The sequence below is a fragment of the Bactrocera dorsalis genome, chromosome 1 (genome assembly GCF_023373825.1).
Source record: "Bactrocera dorsalis isolate Fly_Bdor chromosome 1, ASM2337382v1, whole genome shotgun sequence".
Taxonomy (NCBI): Eukaryota; Metazoa; Arthropoda; class Insecta; order Diptera; family Tephritidae; genus Bactrocera; species Bactrocera dorsalis.
In genome coordinates, this window is record NC_064303.1 from 46,956,869 (window position 1) to 46,975,305 (window position 18,437).

Sequence of the window (18,437 nt, forward strand, 5' to 3'; positions counted from 1 at the left end):
TTTTATTCCGTGCTCAACAAAATTCGAAAGGATACGAAGAAAAATCGGCTAATGAGATCTCAACTTCTTGTTAAGTTAGAAAATGACGCTAATATGCTATTTGACAACAAAAGTTTCGAAAAAGGGGAAATCCCAGCGGACATTGGCGATGGAAGTTTAAAAAATAGCAAATGCTATGAGAGGGGGGATGCAAATAAAAATAAAGTTTATAAATATTTTAGTAATTCAACTCGCCAAGACAGCCACCATTATAACAGTATGAGCTCGTATACAAATATAATTCCTGCCGATAAACATTTGGCTGAAAAAGAATGTTTTCACTTGAGTGAAAAAATTTGCTCGAAATGTGATGAACCGTTAAAGAGCTATGAAAGGTGTTGTCTATATTGCCAAGAACGACTTTATACAAACCAAAAAGAACGTGGAGAAGTTCAATCAAAGGTTAAAGACAATGTCATTTATGTGTGTGATAAACACAGTTTAAGAATTGACAGTTTGACATATGAAAGGGAGAATCGTAGATCTAGTGAAAATTTTCAGTTTGATGAAAGTGATATGGAAAAATATACATACAGTTTTGTATTAGTTTGTCATAAATGTGAACGAATATATATAGCTTGCCAAAATTGCGTTGCAAAAAAAGCCGTTTGCCGAGCCTGTCATCGTAAGCTTAACATTTGCATGAGTTGTAGACGAAATTTATGTAATATATGCATGAATGAAATAGCTACGGGCCAGAATACGAACCGAATACATACGATTGATACGCAGGCTAATAAAGAGGTGAGAATGAATTGTTTAGGTTTTGTAAATATTTATAATAAACAAAGGACTTGTTGCTATTCTTAAACCCTTTAAATGTAATAGTTTCTTAAACCCTCTAAATTATTGGTTAAATTCTTCATTATTACAGGTTGAAGAAAACCATTTAAAGCAAGGCGTGGATTCATTTCGCATACTTAATTTAAATACTACTGCCCCAAACATTGCTGAAGATGGTTACAACAGTTCGTTAATTGGTACCGTTGCTAAAGATACACCATGTCATCAAATTAAACATAATTTGGGGGATGAGAAGCCACAAGTTCCTCATTTGGATAGTATTGAAGTAAAGAATTTTTATTTAGATGAAGACGAAAATTCATGCATTGACAGTGTCCGCACCGAAACGGATAAGCATCTGTCTCGATACATGAAAAATTATGGTGATGTTGCCCGATTGCGGATAGACAAAGAATGTAGCAAAAGCGAATCTCGCCATTGTGGCACACAAACAATCAATTCCAACTTGAAGCGGCGTGATATTATGCTGAAAGAGGAACATAATTTGTCGATGCCATTGCTACGAGAAATGCCAAAAATGACGAGAAAGCAATTATTAAATTGCCCCGAAATAGACACAGCACATAGAAGACGGAAACTCAATTGTATCGAGCAGAAGTGGGAGGTATGGCAGCTGTAGATATATCCATATTGTTTTAATTATATATGAGTAAAACAGGCAGATTCTGTAATTCACTTCCGAATGAATTTCAAGCAAATCCACTTTTAATATAACATTCTGTGTTCTATATTCACTTTAAAATTTCAAAATTTTTTTTATTTTATAAATGTGCACAATAGGCATATAACTTTTTACAATTTTTGCAAATACGAAAAACGGCATACCATAGTCGAATAGAGAATAAAAAAGTATGAACCCCATTATTTTTTTTTTTTGCGAAATTGCAAAAAAGTTTCCGCGCAAAACGAAATTACTTTTTTATCAGAACTGCTGAAAAAACAAAAAAAGTTTTGTACACTGTACACGTTTTTCTTCATAATAATAGATATTTATTTAACTAATAATCTTCCTATTATTCCAAACGCCTTTTAGTGGACCTAAGGGAAGTGCACCACCCACCCCAACCTAATTTTTCTTCAGAAAATTCTGATTCAATGTAATAATAACACAAAAAAAAAATGTTGACTTCTTTTTAGAAATCCATTTTTGCGCGGAACGTTTTTGAACCGAAATCACCTAAAAAAGTGATATTCATTACTTGTACAATATTTGCCACCACGTGGTGGTATGCCAAATTTTTCGTCAAAATTTGTTATATGCCTAGTGCACAATTTGCATACATTGTTTCGAAGTATTTCTGTTCATTATAAAATGGTAAACCAGCTGAGGATATATCAAGTAACAGCTATTAAAAATATCAATTCCGAAAAAAAGTATTGGAACCCACCCCAAAAAACATGTCTGGTTAGAATAAGGTAAAAACCAGTAATTTAGTTATTCCAAAGAAGTTTTGGGAAGAATTTAGTATACCGTCCCAGGATATCAAGGATAAAAAGGATATGCTCGGATAGAGGAGATTATCCTGATCAAGGTTATAGCCGCAGGAAGCTTATAGTTTCCGAGTTATTCGCGTTTAAAGTTGAAAATTTGCAATATTTTATTTACATATTTTCGATATATAAAATTAATTTTGCACTTATATTTTTCAATTTTATATACACTAGCACATCACTTATTCATTTGCACACATTTATTTTATATAATATAGTGCAAAAATGGCTTTTAATGTACATTTAAATTATTGTTATTTTAGAATAACAAATAAATTTGTAAATCTGTCAAATAATCAGTGTTACCATACTAACCTAACCTAACTAACATACTCTTTATGACATTTCTACTTCTTCGCGTAGAATTCCTTTTTGCGTGGGCGGCATTCGGCCGCGCTTCAAAAAAAAATAACTCTGGTCGGTCCAACACCGGAATGTACCAAATTTTTTTTCGCGTAGAACTCCTTTTTGCGTGGGCGGCCTTCAACTGCGCTTCAAAAAAAAATAACCCTAGTCGGTCCAAGACCGGGGTGTATTAAATTTTTTTCGCGTAGAACTCCGTTTTGAGCGGGGGCCTTCGGCCGCGTTTCAAAAAAAATAACCCTGGTCGGTCCAAGACCGGGGTGTATTAAATTTTTTTCGCGTAGAACTTTTTTTTGCGTGGGAATTACGTATTGAGTCGCGGTGAACGTGTTTTAAAAAAAGTCAAAAAATCAAAGTGAATTGCAACGAGGTGACGTTGTTGGTGATCAAGAACAGACTACTTTATTTCATAAAATTTACTTAAATGAAGCTTACCGTGCGATTCTGTAACGTGAGACAGTCTCAAGTCTCTAAATTTGAGATTTTAAGTTAGAGACAATTTTTGAGACTTGCGACGATTTTGCTATTCTGTAAGTGACAGTCACAAAATCTATTACATTTCATCATTCAGAGATGTTTTTACACTTGAATGGAAATAAATATGTCGATAACAAATATTAAATTTTCTATAACATCGCCAAAAAACATAGTTATCAATAAAAATGAAAATATATGTTGACTTTGTTTCATAATATTTACGAAATTTATGTAAAATTGATTTATTTTTAACTTTTTCGTATTTGAGTTGCTTACAAAATATAAAAATACGACAATCGATTAATATCTATGATGATATCTATTCAGTATATTCAAAATGGCAGACAAGAGCTCTTTTTAGTTTTGTGACCGGCTAACTACCAGGTCTCAATACTTTGAGACTAACGCTAGAGACTATTTAGTGAATAGTAACTAGTCACAAATTGAGATTTTACCTCAAAATGTCTCAAATAGAGACTAGAGACTGGTTACAGAATCCCGCTATTATTCTAATTACAACTTGCTTATTAACTTACTTTTGACATATTATTGCTGAATAAGTATACTTTTATTAATTTCAATAATTCTTATTAATTTCGCTTGTTAAATTATATTTTGGTTACTTTATTTGTTTAAGCAAATTGCTAAAGCCGGAAATGGTGTTATATTGCAATTTGCTTTAACAGTTCATCGTATTTGTCAAATGCATTGTCAGGTGTTTTTACATACGTACTCGTACATGTAACTACTCCCCCCTTTATAGTAGAATTCTACTGAATTCTTTTATTTAATATTATTTTTATATATTTGTGTTTTTTGATAATGACAGTAGCTACAAATATGATTGTAATTATGCTTAATATGTTGCAAATATGAGATATTTTCGTACGTATTTTCAATTTAAAAATGTTTTCTATATTTGATTTATGTTCTTCTACTATTTCGTCAAAAGTAATTTTTTTTTATTCTGACTGTCTTTGTATTTTAATGTTACAATATTTTCTTTTATATCTTAAAATTTGAAAAATAATAGTCATTAATTTTAATTGAACAATTATTAAACCTATTACATAGTTTCCACTTATTAATGGTAATTCTTGATTACATGTATTATTAATTTTTAAAGTGTTTGCATTTTTAAGAACTGTTTTTACATTTAATTGTATTATTTCGAGTTCTTTACATTCTACAAGATTACAATTATTTCTTAAAATACAATGTTTGCTTATTTTCATTTGTTCTAATGATTTATTATCTTTAAATATTAATGTTTTATTTTTGTAGGTAAATATTTCTTCTATTTTTGCACCTATTTCATTATTTTCTCTGTTAGGTATTGGGATAATTTTTCGTATTTTTACATTTTCAAAATTTTTTGGTATTTTTATTCCAAATACTAGAAATGTATTATTAACAATTACTGTTCCTAGTTGTAGATAATTTCTTCATTAGTTAAAATATTCGGGTGTATTATCCCATATTTACCGTATACAACGTTTTCTTGTATGTGTTCTATTTTATTTTTTAACAACTGAATTTTGGTGTACTGATCTAAATATAAACTTTGTTTGTATTCATCATACATAAACTTATTTATCGAATTAAGCTCTTTTTCAATTTTTAACCTGTCACTTTTAACAATCTCTTTTAAGTGTTCGATAGCTGATGAGAAATAATAGTTAATTTTAATTTGTTCATGAGTTGAGTTATTCGTTTGTAAAAAATATGTTCGTATATTTTGTCTGTCGTCTTCGTCCATTGTACCAAAAAGCCATTTTGACATACTGCCAATTGCATTGATCAGTCCCCTTTTATTTCTGGCTCTAACTGTCATAAGTGTCAGTAGTTTATTTCTTGTATCTAATAACTCTCTTTGCAATATTTCTTTCTTCTCTAAATTCATCAAAATTACATTATCTGTCATAGCATTAATAATATTTTCTAATTGTTGAATGTCAATAATATGTAGTACTACATCGCTATCTTTTGGTATTGCTTGATCTCTAATCTGCAAATCTATAAATCCGTTTTGTTCCTTTATCTATCGTCCCGTTACCATGTTGTGTCATTAAAGCTATTATTGTCCACATTATCCAAATCTGTAAATTTTAAAGGTCTATTTATATTACTAGTATGAATTTTTCTAAGTTTCGTTTTCTATATTTAGGCTGTTCCTTGTTCCTAACTGCTTTATAATTTTTTATAAATCCTTCCGTTCTTTGTTCTGTATAGTCTTCCCTGTTCCTATTTAGTTTGTTGATTGTCTTTTCTTTTTGCTGTTCTAAATTTTTTCTTCTTTACTGGCGTAGATATCGCTTACGCGATTATAGCCGAGTCAACAACAGCGCGCCAGTCGTTTCTTCTCTTCGCTACGTGGCGCCAATTGGATATTCCAAGCGAGGCCAGGTCCTTCTCCACTTGGTCCTTCTACCGAAGCGGAGGTCTTTCTCTTCCTCTGCTTCCTGCGGCGGGTACTGCGTCGAATACTTTCAGAGCTGGAGTGTTTTCGTCCATCCGGACAACACGACCTAGCCAGCGTAGCCGCTGTCTTTTAATTCGCTGAACTATGCCAATGTCGTCGTATATCTCGTACAGCTCATCGTTCCATCGAATGCGATATTCGCCGTGGCCAACGCGCAAAGGACCATAAATCTTTCGCAGAACTTTTCTCTCGAAAACTCGCAACGTCGACTCATCGGTTGTCATCGTCCTCTGCACCATATAGCAGGACGGGAATTATAAGCGACTTATAGAGTTTGGTTTTTGTTCGTCGAGAAAGGACTTTACTTTTCAATTGCCTACTCAGTCCGAAGTAGCACCTGTTGGCAAGAGTAATCCTGCGTTGGATTTCCAGGCTGACATTGTTGGTGGTGTTTACGCTGGTTACAAGATAGACGAAATTATCTACAACTTCAAAGTTATGACTGTCAACAGTGACGTGTGTGCCAAGTCGCGAGTGCGACGACTGTTTGTTTGATGACAGGAGATGTTTCGTCTTGCCCTCGTTCACTGCCAGACCCATTTGCGTTGCTTCCTTGTTCAGTCTGGAGAAAGCAGAACTAACGGCGCGGGTGTTGAGACCGATGATATCAATATCATCGGCATACGCCAGCAGCTGTACACTCTTATAAAAGATTGTACCTGCTCGATTCAGTTCTGCAGCTCTAATAATTTTCTCCAGCAGCAGATTGAAAAAGTCGCACGATAGGGAGTCGCCTTGTCTGAAACCTCGTTTGGTATCGAACGGCTCGGAGAGGTCCTTCCCGATCCTGACGGAGCTTTTGGTGCTGCTCAACGTCAGTTTACACAGCCGTATTAGTTTTGCGGGGATACCAAATTCAGACATCGCAGCATAAAGGCAGCTCCTTTTCGTGCTGTCGAAAGCAGCTTTGAAATCGACGAATAGGTGGTGAGTGTCGATTCTCCTTTCACGGGTCTTTTCCAAGATTTGGCGCATGGTGAATATCTGGTCGGTTGTTGATTTACCAGGTCTGAAGCCGCACTGATAAGGTCCAATCAGTTTGTTGACGGTGGGCTTTAATCTTTCACACAATACGCTCGATAGAACCTTGTACGCGATGTTGAGGAGGCTTATCCCACGGTAGTTGGCGCAGATTGTGGGGTCTCCTTTTTTATGGATTGGGCATAGCACACTTAAATTCCAATCTAAATATTATCTAAATTTTTTCTACTATCTCTTTATCTATTTTATTGTTATGTACCTCGTTAGGTGTGAATTTTATTGTAGAATGAAATCTATCATTATAATTCCTAATAGCTTTTTTGAATTAGCTGCTTAACTGATACATTTTTATTTAATTTATATAACATTCTAAATTTTTCTGAAATTTTATTATGGAATCTTTCAATGTCTACATTACCCGTATGACTGTTGGGTTTGTTTAAATGGAATTCTATATTTTCATTATTTAAGAATTCCTTAATTCTTGTAGCATTAAATTCATTGTCAGCTACTATTTTCTTCGGTTTTCCTATTTTGGTAAAATAGTCTTCTAATTGTTCGATGAATGTAATACGATTTCTATCAGTTAAAGGATATGCTACTCCATATTTGGAAAATTTATTTATAATTGTTCAAAAATGGAATCTTTTTATTACATATGTAGGTGTCTATGTGGATTGTTTCATTATTCTTCGTAGGCGTTTCTGTTTGAAAAAATTTTTGTTTAATAGGTCTCCTAACATATTTTACTTCTCGACATGTTTCACATTGGTTAATTACTATTTGTATTAACTCTCCTAATTTAGGATAATAAATTTTATTTCTAAGTTGATAATATGTTTCTTGTATGCCCGAATGCATACTTTCTCTAATATGATACAACGAAATTTGTTTAACAGCTTCCACTTCTGTTTCTATATCCTGTGCTCTCATTGTGCTCTTTATAAATTCTAATTGTTTATCATTTTAAAACATTTCTATTAGTTTTTCTTGTACTATATTGTACTGTCGCTCGGACAATTCCTAATAAATTCCTACTTTTCCTTTTGTTATATATTTTTTTTAAATATTTCACTCAATCTATCAAAATCATGCTCTGATATAAAAATAATACTTTTTCCATGTATCTGTTTTAGTTCTTCTGTATTGTTGTTTGTCAAAATAATTTGAGTTTTATATATATAATACACAGCTTTAGGTTTTTTTGGGGCTGGTTCCCCCTTTTCAATCCACTGTTTAGATTGGTTTTTTGTTTCGGGCGTATAATGATGAATCCAAGTTTCGTCTACAGTTATCAATCGGCGCCAAAACTCGGTCTTATTGCCTCTAAACTGAGCCAACAGAGCGCTGGAAATGTTCATGCGCGCACGTTTGTGGTCTAGCGTAAGCAAACGCGGCACCCAACGCGCGGACAGCTTTCTCATGCCCAAATCTTGGTTTAATATGTGACAAACAGTTTCTTTTGACATCTTCATAATCTCAGCTATTTCCCTAACTTTAACCCGGCGGTCGTCTAGTACCAATTGATGAACTTTAGCGATGTTATCGTTAGTGGTTACAGTTTTTGGACGCCCAGGACGTTCATCATCTTCCAAGCTCCTGCGACCACGTTTAAATTCAGTTGCCCAAAATTTTACGGTGGTAAACGATGGTGCAGAGTCACCATACACAGAGTCCAACTCATCTTTGATTTGTGAAGGCGTATTGCCTTTCAAAAATAAAAATTTAATTACAGCTCGATATTCAATTTTTTCCATTTTGGGGAAATCACCGAAATAGACTCACAAAAACGACTGTCAACAGATAATTGCGCAAGATAAATTTCTGAAATTTTGGCAAGTAGCTATTATAATATGCACAATTTGAAGTAGAAACTTTTTTTTCAGATGTGCCGCTAACTTCACGTTGAGGCCGGTTATTTATCGGACAGCCCTCGTATTAACTATCTCCTCCTTGATATAAAAATGATCTTGTAAATTTTCTTCTGCTGAATGTATTATTTGCATTGATGTATCGTCATCTAAATTGTTGACTATATTTAGGTCATGCTCTGAAATTTCATCGGTATTTTCATCCTCATTTTCTTTTATCTCATCTTCATTATTCTGTATTCTGCTAAGAAAATCTGCTACTCTGTTTTCCTTTCCTTTAATATATTCGATGTCAAATTGATATTCACCTAATTTTAACAACCATCGTTGATGTTTTGGTGACATGTCTTTCCCTCTATATTTTGAATGTAAATATTTAATTGGTTGATGATCTGTTACGATCTTAAATTTTCTACCGTATAAATATGGTCTAAAGTAGTTTACGCTCCAAATAATAGCTAGAAATTCTTTATCAGTTGCTGAATAATTTCGTTCATGATTATTTAAGGTTCTTGATGCATAACGTATTGGGTATCCTTCTTGAGATATAAATGCTCCTATTGCATAATCTAATGCATCTGTAGTTAATGTAAATAATTTTTCAAAATTTGGAAACCGTAAAATTGAATGTGAGCTTATTAATCGTTTAAGTTTTTCGAATGGTTCTATATATGAAGGATCTTTTATATTAATTCGGACTCCTTTTTTAAGATATTTTGTAATTGGTTGTGCTACCTTTGCATAGTCCTTAACAAATTTCCTATAATAACCTGTTATACCTAAAAAGCTCTTAATCTGTTTTTCCGTTTTTGGTAATTCTAATTCTTCTATTACTTTGATTTTATTTGGATTAGGCTTGATACCATCTTTTGTTAGAATATGACCTAAAAATTCTGTTTCCTTTTTCAGAAAATTCCATTTATCCATTTGTATTTTTAAATTTTTTGATTCTAATACCTTGAAAATATCTCTAATTGATTGTACATATATGTTCCTGTAACGTTGTACTAGAGATTAGTATATCATCTAAGTATACTATGCATGTTTTGTTTATAAAGTCTCGTAAAATTTCGTTCATGAGTCGTTGAAAGGTTGCTGGTGCATTCTTTAACCCGAATGGCATTCTTGTAAATTCATACAAGCCATGAGGTGTTACGAACGCTGTTTTACACCTATCTTTCTCTTTTATTGAAATTTGATGATAACACGTGATAGTGTTGTAAAATATTGGGCTCGTCCCAATTTATCTAAAATTAAATCAATGTTAGGAAGAGGATATTTATCATCTATAGTTACCTCATTTAACTTTCTATAATCGATTGCTATCCTGTACTTTCTTTTCCCTGAATTATCCATTTTCTTTGGAATTACTATTAAAGGGCTGGAATATCGAGAATTACTTTTCCTTATAATTCCTTGTTCCTCCACTTCTCTGATTTGTTTTCTAACTTCTTCTTCATGCTGGGGTGGATATCTATATAATTTAGAATTTATTTGCTCTTCTGTAGTAGTTTTTATTTCGTGTTGATTTTCCGTAGTACTTGTTAATTTTTCTCCTTCTTTAAATAAAAGGTTTTCGAATTTTTTCAATAATTTCGTGATTTCTCTAAGCTCTTAGATAATCTAATTTAATTTCTTTTAATTTCTCTTTTGTTGCTTCTAGGGTACATATTTCACTGAAATTGAATGGTTTATTTAAAAAATCTGATTCTTTTTTATTTAGTGAAATTTTTCCATCTGTTAGATTTATCATCGTGTTTAAATGATTTAATAAATCAATTCCTATTATGAAATTATATTTCCTATTTTTTAATGATGTCGATCTCCATCTTATATACGCATTTTCAGGTAAATTGAATTCTTTTGGTGCTTCCGTATGCACTTCGTGGATAATTGTTTCCTTGCTTGTTACTGTGCTGATTGTTATATTATTTTTAAGTGGAATTTTTCGAAATTCGTTCAATTCAGAATCCACTAAACTTATATTCGCTCCCGTATCTATTAGCACAATGTACTTTTTATTTTTAATTGTTATTACTATTCGTGGTAAGCTCTCCGAGGCTTCCTTATAAAAAAAATTGATTCATTAACTTCCCTATAATCTTCAAATTCTCTATAGCTTTGCCTAGGCGTTTGCAAGCAATTTTGGCTGCTACTACTGCTAGGGTGTCCTGCTATTCGGGATCTCTCTTGATCTGAATTATTAGCTTCTCTATAACCTTCAAGTTCTCTATAGCTTTGCCTAGGCGTTTGCAAGCGATTTTGGCTGCCCCTGCTACTAGGGTGTCCTGCCATTTGAGATCTCTCTTGATCGGATTCTATACTATCTACTTCCATAGGCTCTCCTCTATCTAGCCTTATTTGGTGTGAGTTTATATTTCCCCTCTCTCTACCTGAATTATTATCTTTATATGTTGGGAATCTTTGCCCATATTGGTGAGAATTATTATCTCGAGTTCCTCTCTGTTGGAAATTCTGCCTAAATTGATTAGAATTGTTATAAACATTTCCCTTATTTATCTTTGCCTATATATTTCTCATTACTATTATTATAGTATTTTTTATTGTTGTTGTTTTGTCCGTACTGTCCATATGCTAGTTTGGTTTTTTTAAATTCTGGCCTAATACATGTATCCTCATATCTTCTTTCTGTCATTATCTCTATAATATTATAAAGGTCATGTTCCTCGTAATTTTGTCTAATAATGTCCCCTGTGTCATTTCTTTAATTGTGTTCACTAAAAGACTGTCCACGTTGCTCATGTCTATCCCTACATCGTCCTTATAATATATTCTAAGTTCATCAGCTTTGTATTTGATATTTTGTATAAGTATTGCTAACTCACTCACCGTTTTTGCCTTTATACTGCATATTCTTCTGTAGACTTCATGGGGTTCCAGATCAGGTTTATATCTTAACTTCAGCGCTTTCTTGATTTCCGTTCAGTTGTCCGGGTGCGGAAGATTTATTATAACGTCCTTTGCATCCCCTTGTATCGTCCTATAATATATTGTCCTGGTGGCTTTCTTTTTGACCTCCCCTTCTCTTATATTTGACAGCATATATTCAATGCTGCTCATAAAAGAATTTATTGTTATTTCACCTTTTCCCGTGAATGTGGGTATATGCTGAATATTTTTTATAATTCGTTGTAGTTCATTTTCCTTGGTTGTTTGACGATGTTGGAGTTCGACATACGCTTGTCGAAGTTGCTCCAACTGTTGCTCTCTTCTACTCAGTTGCTCGATGAGCTTTACGTTGGGTATCTGAATCTGCTCCTGTTCCATTATTCTGTTGTTATCGAATATTTTTTGCCGCCTCGATGATGATGACTCCACGCTCTTTTTTTTTTTTCTTCTTGTTCACTGCAAAGCTTGTTTTTTTCGGTTATTCTCGGTGGGTTAACGCCTATATATGGTCGTTTCCACTGCGAAAATCAAAATTTTTCTTTTCGGTTAACTTCGGTGGATTAACGCCTTTAATTAAAGATGTTTTCACTGCGAAAAACAAAAGGTTTTCTTTTTTCGGTTATTTTCGATGGTTTAAAGCCTTTAATTAAGGTCGTTTTCACTGCGAAAAACAAGAGGGTTTCTTTTTTTTCGGTTATTTTCGGTGGGTTAACGCCTTTTATTTAAGGTCGTTTTCACTGCGAAAAATTATTTTATTTTATTTTTGTTATATCCTGGAGGGTCTGGTCAACTTCCTGAGTTGGCTACAGATTCGCAGGATTTGTTTGGGTGTTATAGTTACGTTTATCACTATCCTTGTAATTTTTTTGCAAGGATTACCGACTGCGCCAATTACGTGTTGAGTCGCGGTGAACGGGTTTTTAAAAAAAGTCAAAAAATCAAAGTGAATTGCAACGAGGTGACGTTGTTGGCGATCAAGAACAGACTACTTTATTTCATAAAATTTACTTAAATGAAGCTTATTCTAATTACAACTTGCTTATTAACTTACTTTTGACATATTATTGCTGAATAAGTATACTTTTATTAATTTCAATAATTCTTATTAATTTCGCTTGTTAAATTATCACCCCTATCATGCATTTCGACTTGGATTGAAATTTTCTCCGTTTGGCGACTTTGGTATCATGCGTTCCGTTCCCGTTCAGTTCAACTTCGAAATTTACAATTCTGCCTATCATACATTTCGATCGTAGCTCCGTTTTGCTAAGTGGCAATTTTGTTGGCGGAGAACTTTTTGTGTTTTTATTTTGCCTCGAAAATTTTATTATTTGCGTGATTTTTTTTTTTAATTTTCTAAAAATGTAAGTAAAAATTGTATTTAAAAGATGTAAAACACACGATATTTCCAGTTTTAGTGATGTTTTTTGATATGCTTTCAGATCAAAAACAACAACCCAAAGCAATATGGAAAATTGGCAGATATGATGGAGAGTAAGCTAGATATAGCCAACGGTTTCCACCAGGGTCCTAAAGAAGATGTGCAGGCTTTTTGGAAAGAGGAAGCATCAAATTTACTTGCCGTCGTTTCTTCCGCAAACGTATCTAGGACATACTTGAATGCGTCCTTATTCAGACGAAAGTTTTTTTGAATCTAAATAAGTAAAAAAATTGTAAGAAAAATGTCTACTTTCACCTGTAATTACTTACAGCCTGTCATTCATCTGGAAGGGATCGCACATATCTCGTAATCTTTTCCTTTAAATTCTCACCCCAGCATTCTGAGATGCGCTGCTCTCCTCCTCAACCAGTAATATCGCCGCGGATAAAGATTCCATAGTTACGTTTAATAAAAATAGTAACAATATCAAAATTTTACTTTTATTTATTTTCTTTGAACAGCAGTAATTTGTGTATTTTTGCTTTGTTATGTTCCAGTTTCACATATTTCAAAGCAAACAGCTGATTTCGAAAGAGTTATAGCTCTTCCTCTTCTTCTTTCAATCCAATTGCAACGCATGATACCTAATTTCGACTCCGGCGGAGCGTAGAGCGGGAACGTAATCGAAATGCATGATAGGGGTGTATATTTTGGTTACTTTATTTGTTTAAGCAAATTGCAAAAGCCGGAAATGGTGTTATATTGCAATTTGCTTTAACAGTTCATCGTATTTGTCAAATGCATTGTCAGGTGTTTTTACATACGTACTCGTACATGTAACGTGGCCGGCCTTCGGCCGCGCTTCAAAAAAAATAACCCTGGTCGGTCCAACACCGGGGTGTACCAAATTTTTTCGCGTAGAACTCCTTTTTACGTGGGGGGCCTTCGGCCGCGCTTCAAAAAAAAAAAATAACCCTGGTCGGTCCAACACCTGGGTGTATAAAATTTTTTTCGCGTAGAACTCCTCTTTGCGTGGACGGCCTTCGGCATTGCTTCGAAGAAATTACCCTTGTCGATCCAACACCAGGTGTATACATTTTAACTAATTTTTACATTGGCGGCCGCTTAAATTTTTTATATATTTTTTATTGTTTATCAACGATTATGTTTCCTGTATTTAGGGTATAATATTTCCTTATATTTTATTGTTTGTTTTAGTTTGTAAAATATTTTAGTATGGTAACACTGATTATTTGACAAATTTACAAATTTATTTTTACAAATGATGGCGAGGTAACACTGATTATTTGAAAGTTTGTAATTCATTTGTTATTCTAAAATAATAATAATTCAACAATAATTTAAATGTACATTAAAAGCAATTTTTGCACTACATTATATAAAATAAATGTGTGCAAATGAATTAGTGATGTGTTAGTGTATATAAAATTGAAAAATATAAGTGCAAAATTAATTTTATATATCGAAAATATGTAAATAAAATATTGCAAGTTTTCAACTTTAAACGCGAATAACTCGGAAGTTTTCTTTAGCCTATTTTTTATCAGGTTTGTACGATTTACAAAGCTTTCATTAGGAAACTTTCTGCTGCTACTGGTGAGGTCATCTAATAAATTCACATTAACCGCAACTAATAGTTCTTTCTGTATTCAGCTGATCTTCAATCGTTGCAAATATACTATATACTCGTACACACTAATTATTTATTATTATATTGATGTATGCATATTATTTTTTCAATAATTTGAAAACGTTCATTCATTTATATAACAGAATAAAAACGAGAACGAAATTAACAATTTTTTCGTTTTTTAGAATAACAAACCCAAACACAGTCATTTATGTATATATTTTAATTTCAATTTTCACTCGGATTCCAGATAGCATAATATGAAGATATTTAAATAGGGCAAGATTACGATTTTTCCGGCGCCGCGATTTGATGGTACGGATGGATAGAGGAGGTCCTCAGCATTAAAAAATGTACGGTCCTCAGACCCATAGTTTTCGAGATATTTCACTTTAAAGTTCAAAAATTTGTAAAAACAATGCTCGTTATTTCACTATGTTTAACCCACTTTTCACATATTTTTTAATTAATATATATTTAATTACACTGTACACATTCGTATTTATCAAAAATTTACACTAATTGTATATTTTTTAAGAAAATAAATATACTTTAAAAATTATTTTGCACATTCAAAGTTTCAAGTGATTTGCGTGTTTACATTTAAGACAAATAGCAGTGTTGCCATACTTTGTGTCCTGAAAATATAATCAAAAATGTGTATATTATATATTAAATAGAAAAAACGTATTATAGAATGGAAAGTTTTTCAGTTTTTCTCTCTTTTTGATTAAAATAGGTGTTCGATCGATGAGGGTTATTTTTTTTTGAAGCGCGGCCGAAGGCCGCCAGTGCAGAAAGTAGTTCGACACAAAGGAACTATGAATACCCCGTTCGATCGATGAGGGTTATTTTTTTGAAGCGCGGCCGAAGGCCGCCAGTGCAGAAAGTAGTTCGACACAAAGGAACTATGAATACCCCGTTCGATCGATGAGGGTTATTTTTTTGAAGCGCGGCCGAAGGCCGCCAGTGCAGAAAGTAGTTCGACACAAAGGAACTATGAATACCCCGGTGTTCGATCGATGAGGGTTATTTTTTTGAAGCGCGGCCGAAGGCCGCCAATGCAGAAAGTAGTTCGACACAAAGGAACTATGAATACCCCGGTGTTCGATCGATGAGGGTTATTTTTTTGAAGCGCGGCCGAAGGCCGCCAATGCAGAAAGTAGTTCGACACAAAGGAACTATGAATACCCCGGTGTTCGATCGATGAGGGTTATTTTTTTGAAGCGCGGCCGAAGGCCGCCAGTGCAGAAAGTAGTTCGACACAAAGGAATGTTATTTTTTATCTTTATTTATCAATTAACATAAGATACAAAAACCATTTGTACCATTTTATTTATAAATGTTAAATAGAAAAATTTTTCATAGTTTCTTTAAAACACAATATGTGGCAACACTGGTACTTGTAATGACATGTGAAGAAAAACAAAACAAAACAAAATAGGACTAAATTGCATGTAAAGTTGTGGAACTTTAAAGTGAAATATCTCGGAAACTATGAGTCTGAGGACGGTATATGTATATACATTTTTTAATCCTGAGGACCTCCTCTATCCATTAGTACCATCAAATCGCGGCGCCGGAAAAATCGTAATCGTGCCTTAAATAGTATAATATGAAGATAGTAGTAGATAATATGAAGATATTTAAATGTAATATATGTTTACGAAATTTTTATGAATTATAATATTCTAGGTTCCAGCCGTACAGAAGTGTATTATTACTCAGAATTCTCATACCCTAACTGAAGTGGGCGCTATAAGAAAGCAACTACAAGCTGAATGTCTGAGTGATGCGCAAATTTATTAGGTTTTATTTATCAAAGTGGTAATTTCTATAAATATTTTGGATAATAATTCAAATTTGTACTAACTGTATGAGCTTTAGAAAATACATATATCATTTATTTTCTACCACAAATTTGTGTGACAACTTATATAAACTACGTGCTCTAAGGCGTGAATCGAAGCAGGATTATCCGCATAAACTTTCAACTTTCCATATCTCCATAAGAAAGAGTCTAACGGTGTGAACCATTTGTATGCGATGTGAAAGAAGTGACGCCGTCTTGTGAAAATCAAACGTTGCCAGATCACGGACTTTAATTTCAGTCATCAAATAGTCGATTAAATATCATGGCGTTATAACGGTCGTTATTGATAACCGTCATCATTTACGAAGAAATATGAACGGATAATTTCACTAGCCCACAAACCACACCAAACCCTCGTTTATTATGGATAAAATGGCAGCTGTTAAATCTCTTCAAGTTGCTCTTCGTCCCAAATGCGGCATTTTTGCTTGTTTACATACTCAATGAGCAAGAAATGGGCTTCATCGCTGAACAAATTTTGGCTCGAAAACGACGAATTTTTATGGAACTTTTCAAAACCCATAGATCGAAGCGATATCGCTTGGGAAGATCAAGCGGCTTCAAGTTTTTACAAGCTGTATTTCGTTCGCAGTTCCGAGTTACTGAGAACGGCGTCGAATCGGCTGTACACGTTGCTATATTTTCTTCACTGCATGCTGGACGTGGTCTATTTGATTGGATATTATCCAATAATGAATGCTGAGTTTAAAGATGGGTGATGGTGTTGCCATAGTACGCTCAGTAGGCCGATTATGATGGCCATAAGTTCAGAGAAGCGCGCGAAACACATTCTTTACAGAAGGTGAAATTTCGTAATAAAGTTTAAAGATTTGTAAACGGCAATAAAAATGCAGAAAAAAACACGCAAATTTAAAAATCGAAAAATTAAAAAAAGAGAGAGAAGAAAAACTTCTCGAATGATGACTTTTAAGTGCTAGTCCAATATATGTATATTAAAAACGTTAATAACATCGAGAGTTTAAAAAAATTACTTCAAAATCAACCATATTTGCTGGAGGAAAAGAAAAACCCCTAGCATCAGTAAAGAAGATAGAGACAAGGTCTACCAAAAAATTAAGCCAAACACCTACTAGAGTTGTTGGCGACAGCAACAGCAGATATTTTAAAGTTATTTTAATTAAACGTTTTTGTTATCGCTATTATTATAAATGCATAATAGCCCGTCTATAAAGGATTACTAATTACGACTATTTAAGAGCGCTTATGTTCAAAAATAAAAAAGTATATTATTTAGATAAATATATTGTACCCATGATATCAGTAATATATGTACTATGTCCGAGTATTACTAATAGATTTGGACTTTTATAAATTAGAAAAAATAGTTTAAAACTTATGGAAAAACTTGTACTAAATAATTTATTTGAGGATGACCCATTTAAAAAAGATTAAATCAAATATGTGAGAGCGGTTTTTAAATATATAGAAAAAACAAAGTAGCAACTGTTGAAGACTACGACAATAGGGATGGAATAGTATCTCAGACGATGGCTATGATTAGGGCATGGAAAGAAAACAATCATCGCCATAAACGTGTCAATTGTTGACAAGTTTATGGCGATGATTGCCTACCCGTATCAGAGTGCACGAGTGGTTTCAACGTTTTCAAAGTGGTCGTGAGGACATAAATGACGATCAACATCCATCCATAATCACCGGAAATTCCATCGAAACTGTGCGTGAATTCATCAAATATAAGCCGAAATCATCATTGAAATTCATGAAAATGGAATTGCATATCTCCAAAACATCGATTTATCTCATTTTTACCGAACATTTGAGCTTACGAAAGGTGTGTGCACGGTTTGCTATGCACAAAATGACTGACGACCAAAAATTGCTCAGAATCCAACATTCAAAAGACGATTATTTCACCAAAAATCACATTTTAACCATTAACCACTCCCCGTATTCACCTGATATGGCACCGTGCGACTTCTTCCTTTTCGAAAAAATGCATTTACCCATGAAAGGAAAGCGTTATGCAGACGTAGAGGTCATTCAAAAGGCTTGCACCGGCATACTGGCGGCCATACCGGCCAACGAGCTAAAACACTCGTGCGATATGCTTTGGACCATGCAAAAAGGTGTAT

The 18,437-nt window shown here is 33.5% G+C and overlaps 1 protein-coding gene across 12 annotated transcripts in view; it reads left to right on the plus strand.

Moving 5' to 3' along the window:
• LOC105222865 (hypothetical protein) overlaps positions 1-16,370 on the plus strand; it is a 163,076-nt gene extending 146,706 nt beyond the window's left edge. For 10 of the 12 annotated variants that reach the window (XM_049462471.1, XM_049462474.1, XM_049462475.1 and 7 more), the window contains 3 exons: positions 31-783; positions 914-1,447; positions 16,146-16,370. In XM_049462471.1, coding sequence (XP_049318428.1) covers positions 31-783; positions 914-1,447; positions 16,146-16,259 — 1,401 coding nt within the window. In that variant the 3' untranslated portion in view covers positions 16,260-16,370. Of the gene's footprint in view, positions 1-30; positions 784-913; positions 1,448-14,700; positions 15,020-16,145 lie in introns of those variants that run through there. The other 2 variants (XM_049462472.1, XM_049462473.1) reach the window with 2 other exon arrangements.
• The last annotated feature ends 2,067 nt before the right edge of the window (positions 16,371-18,437 follow it).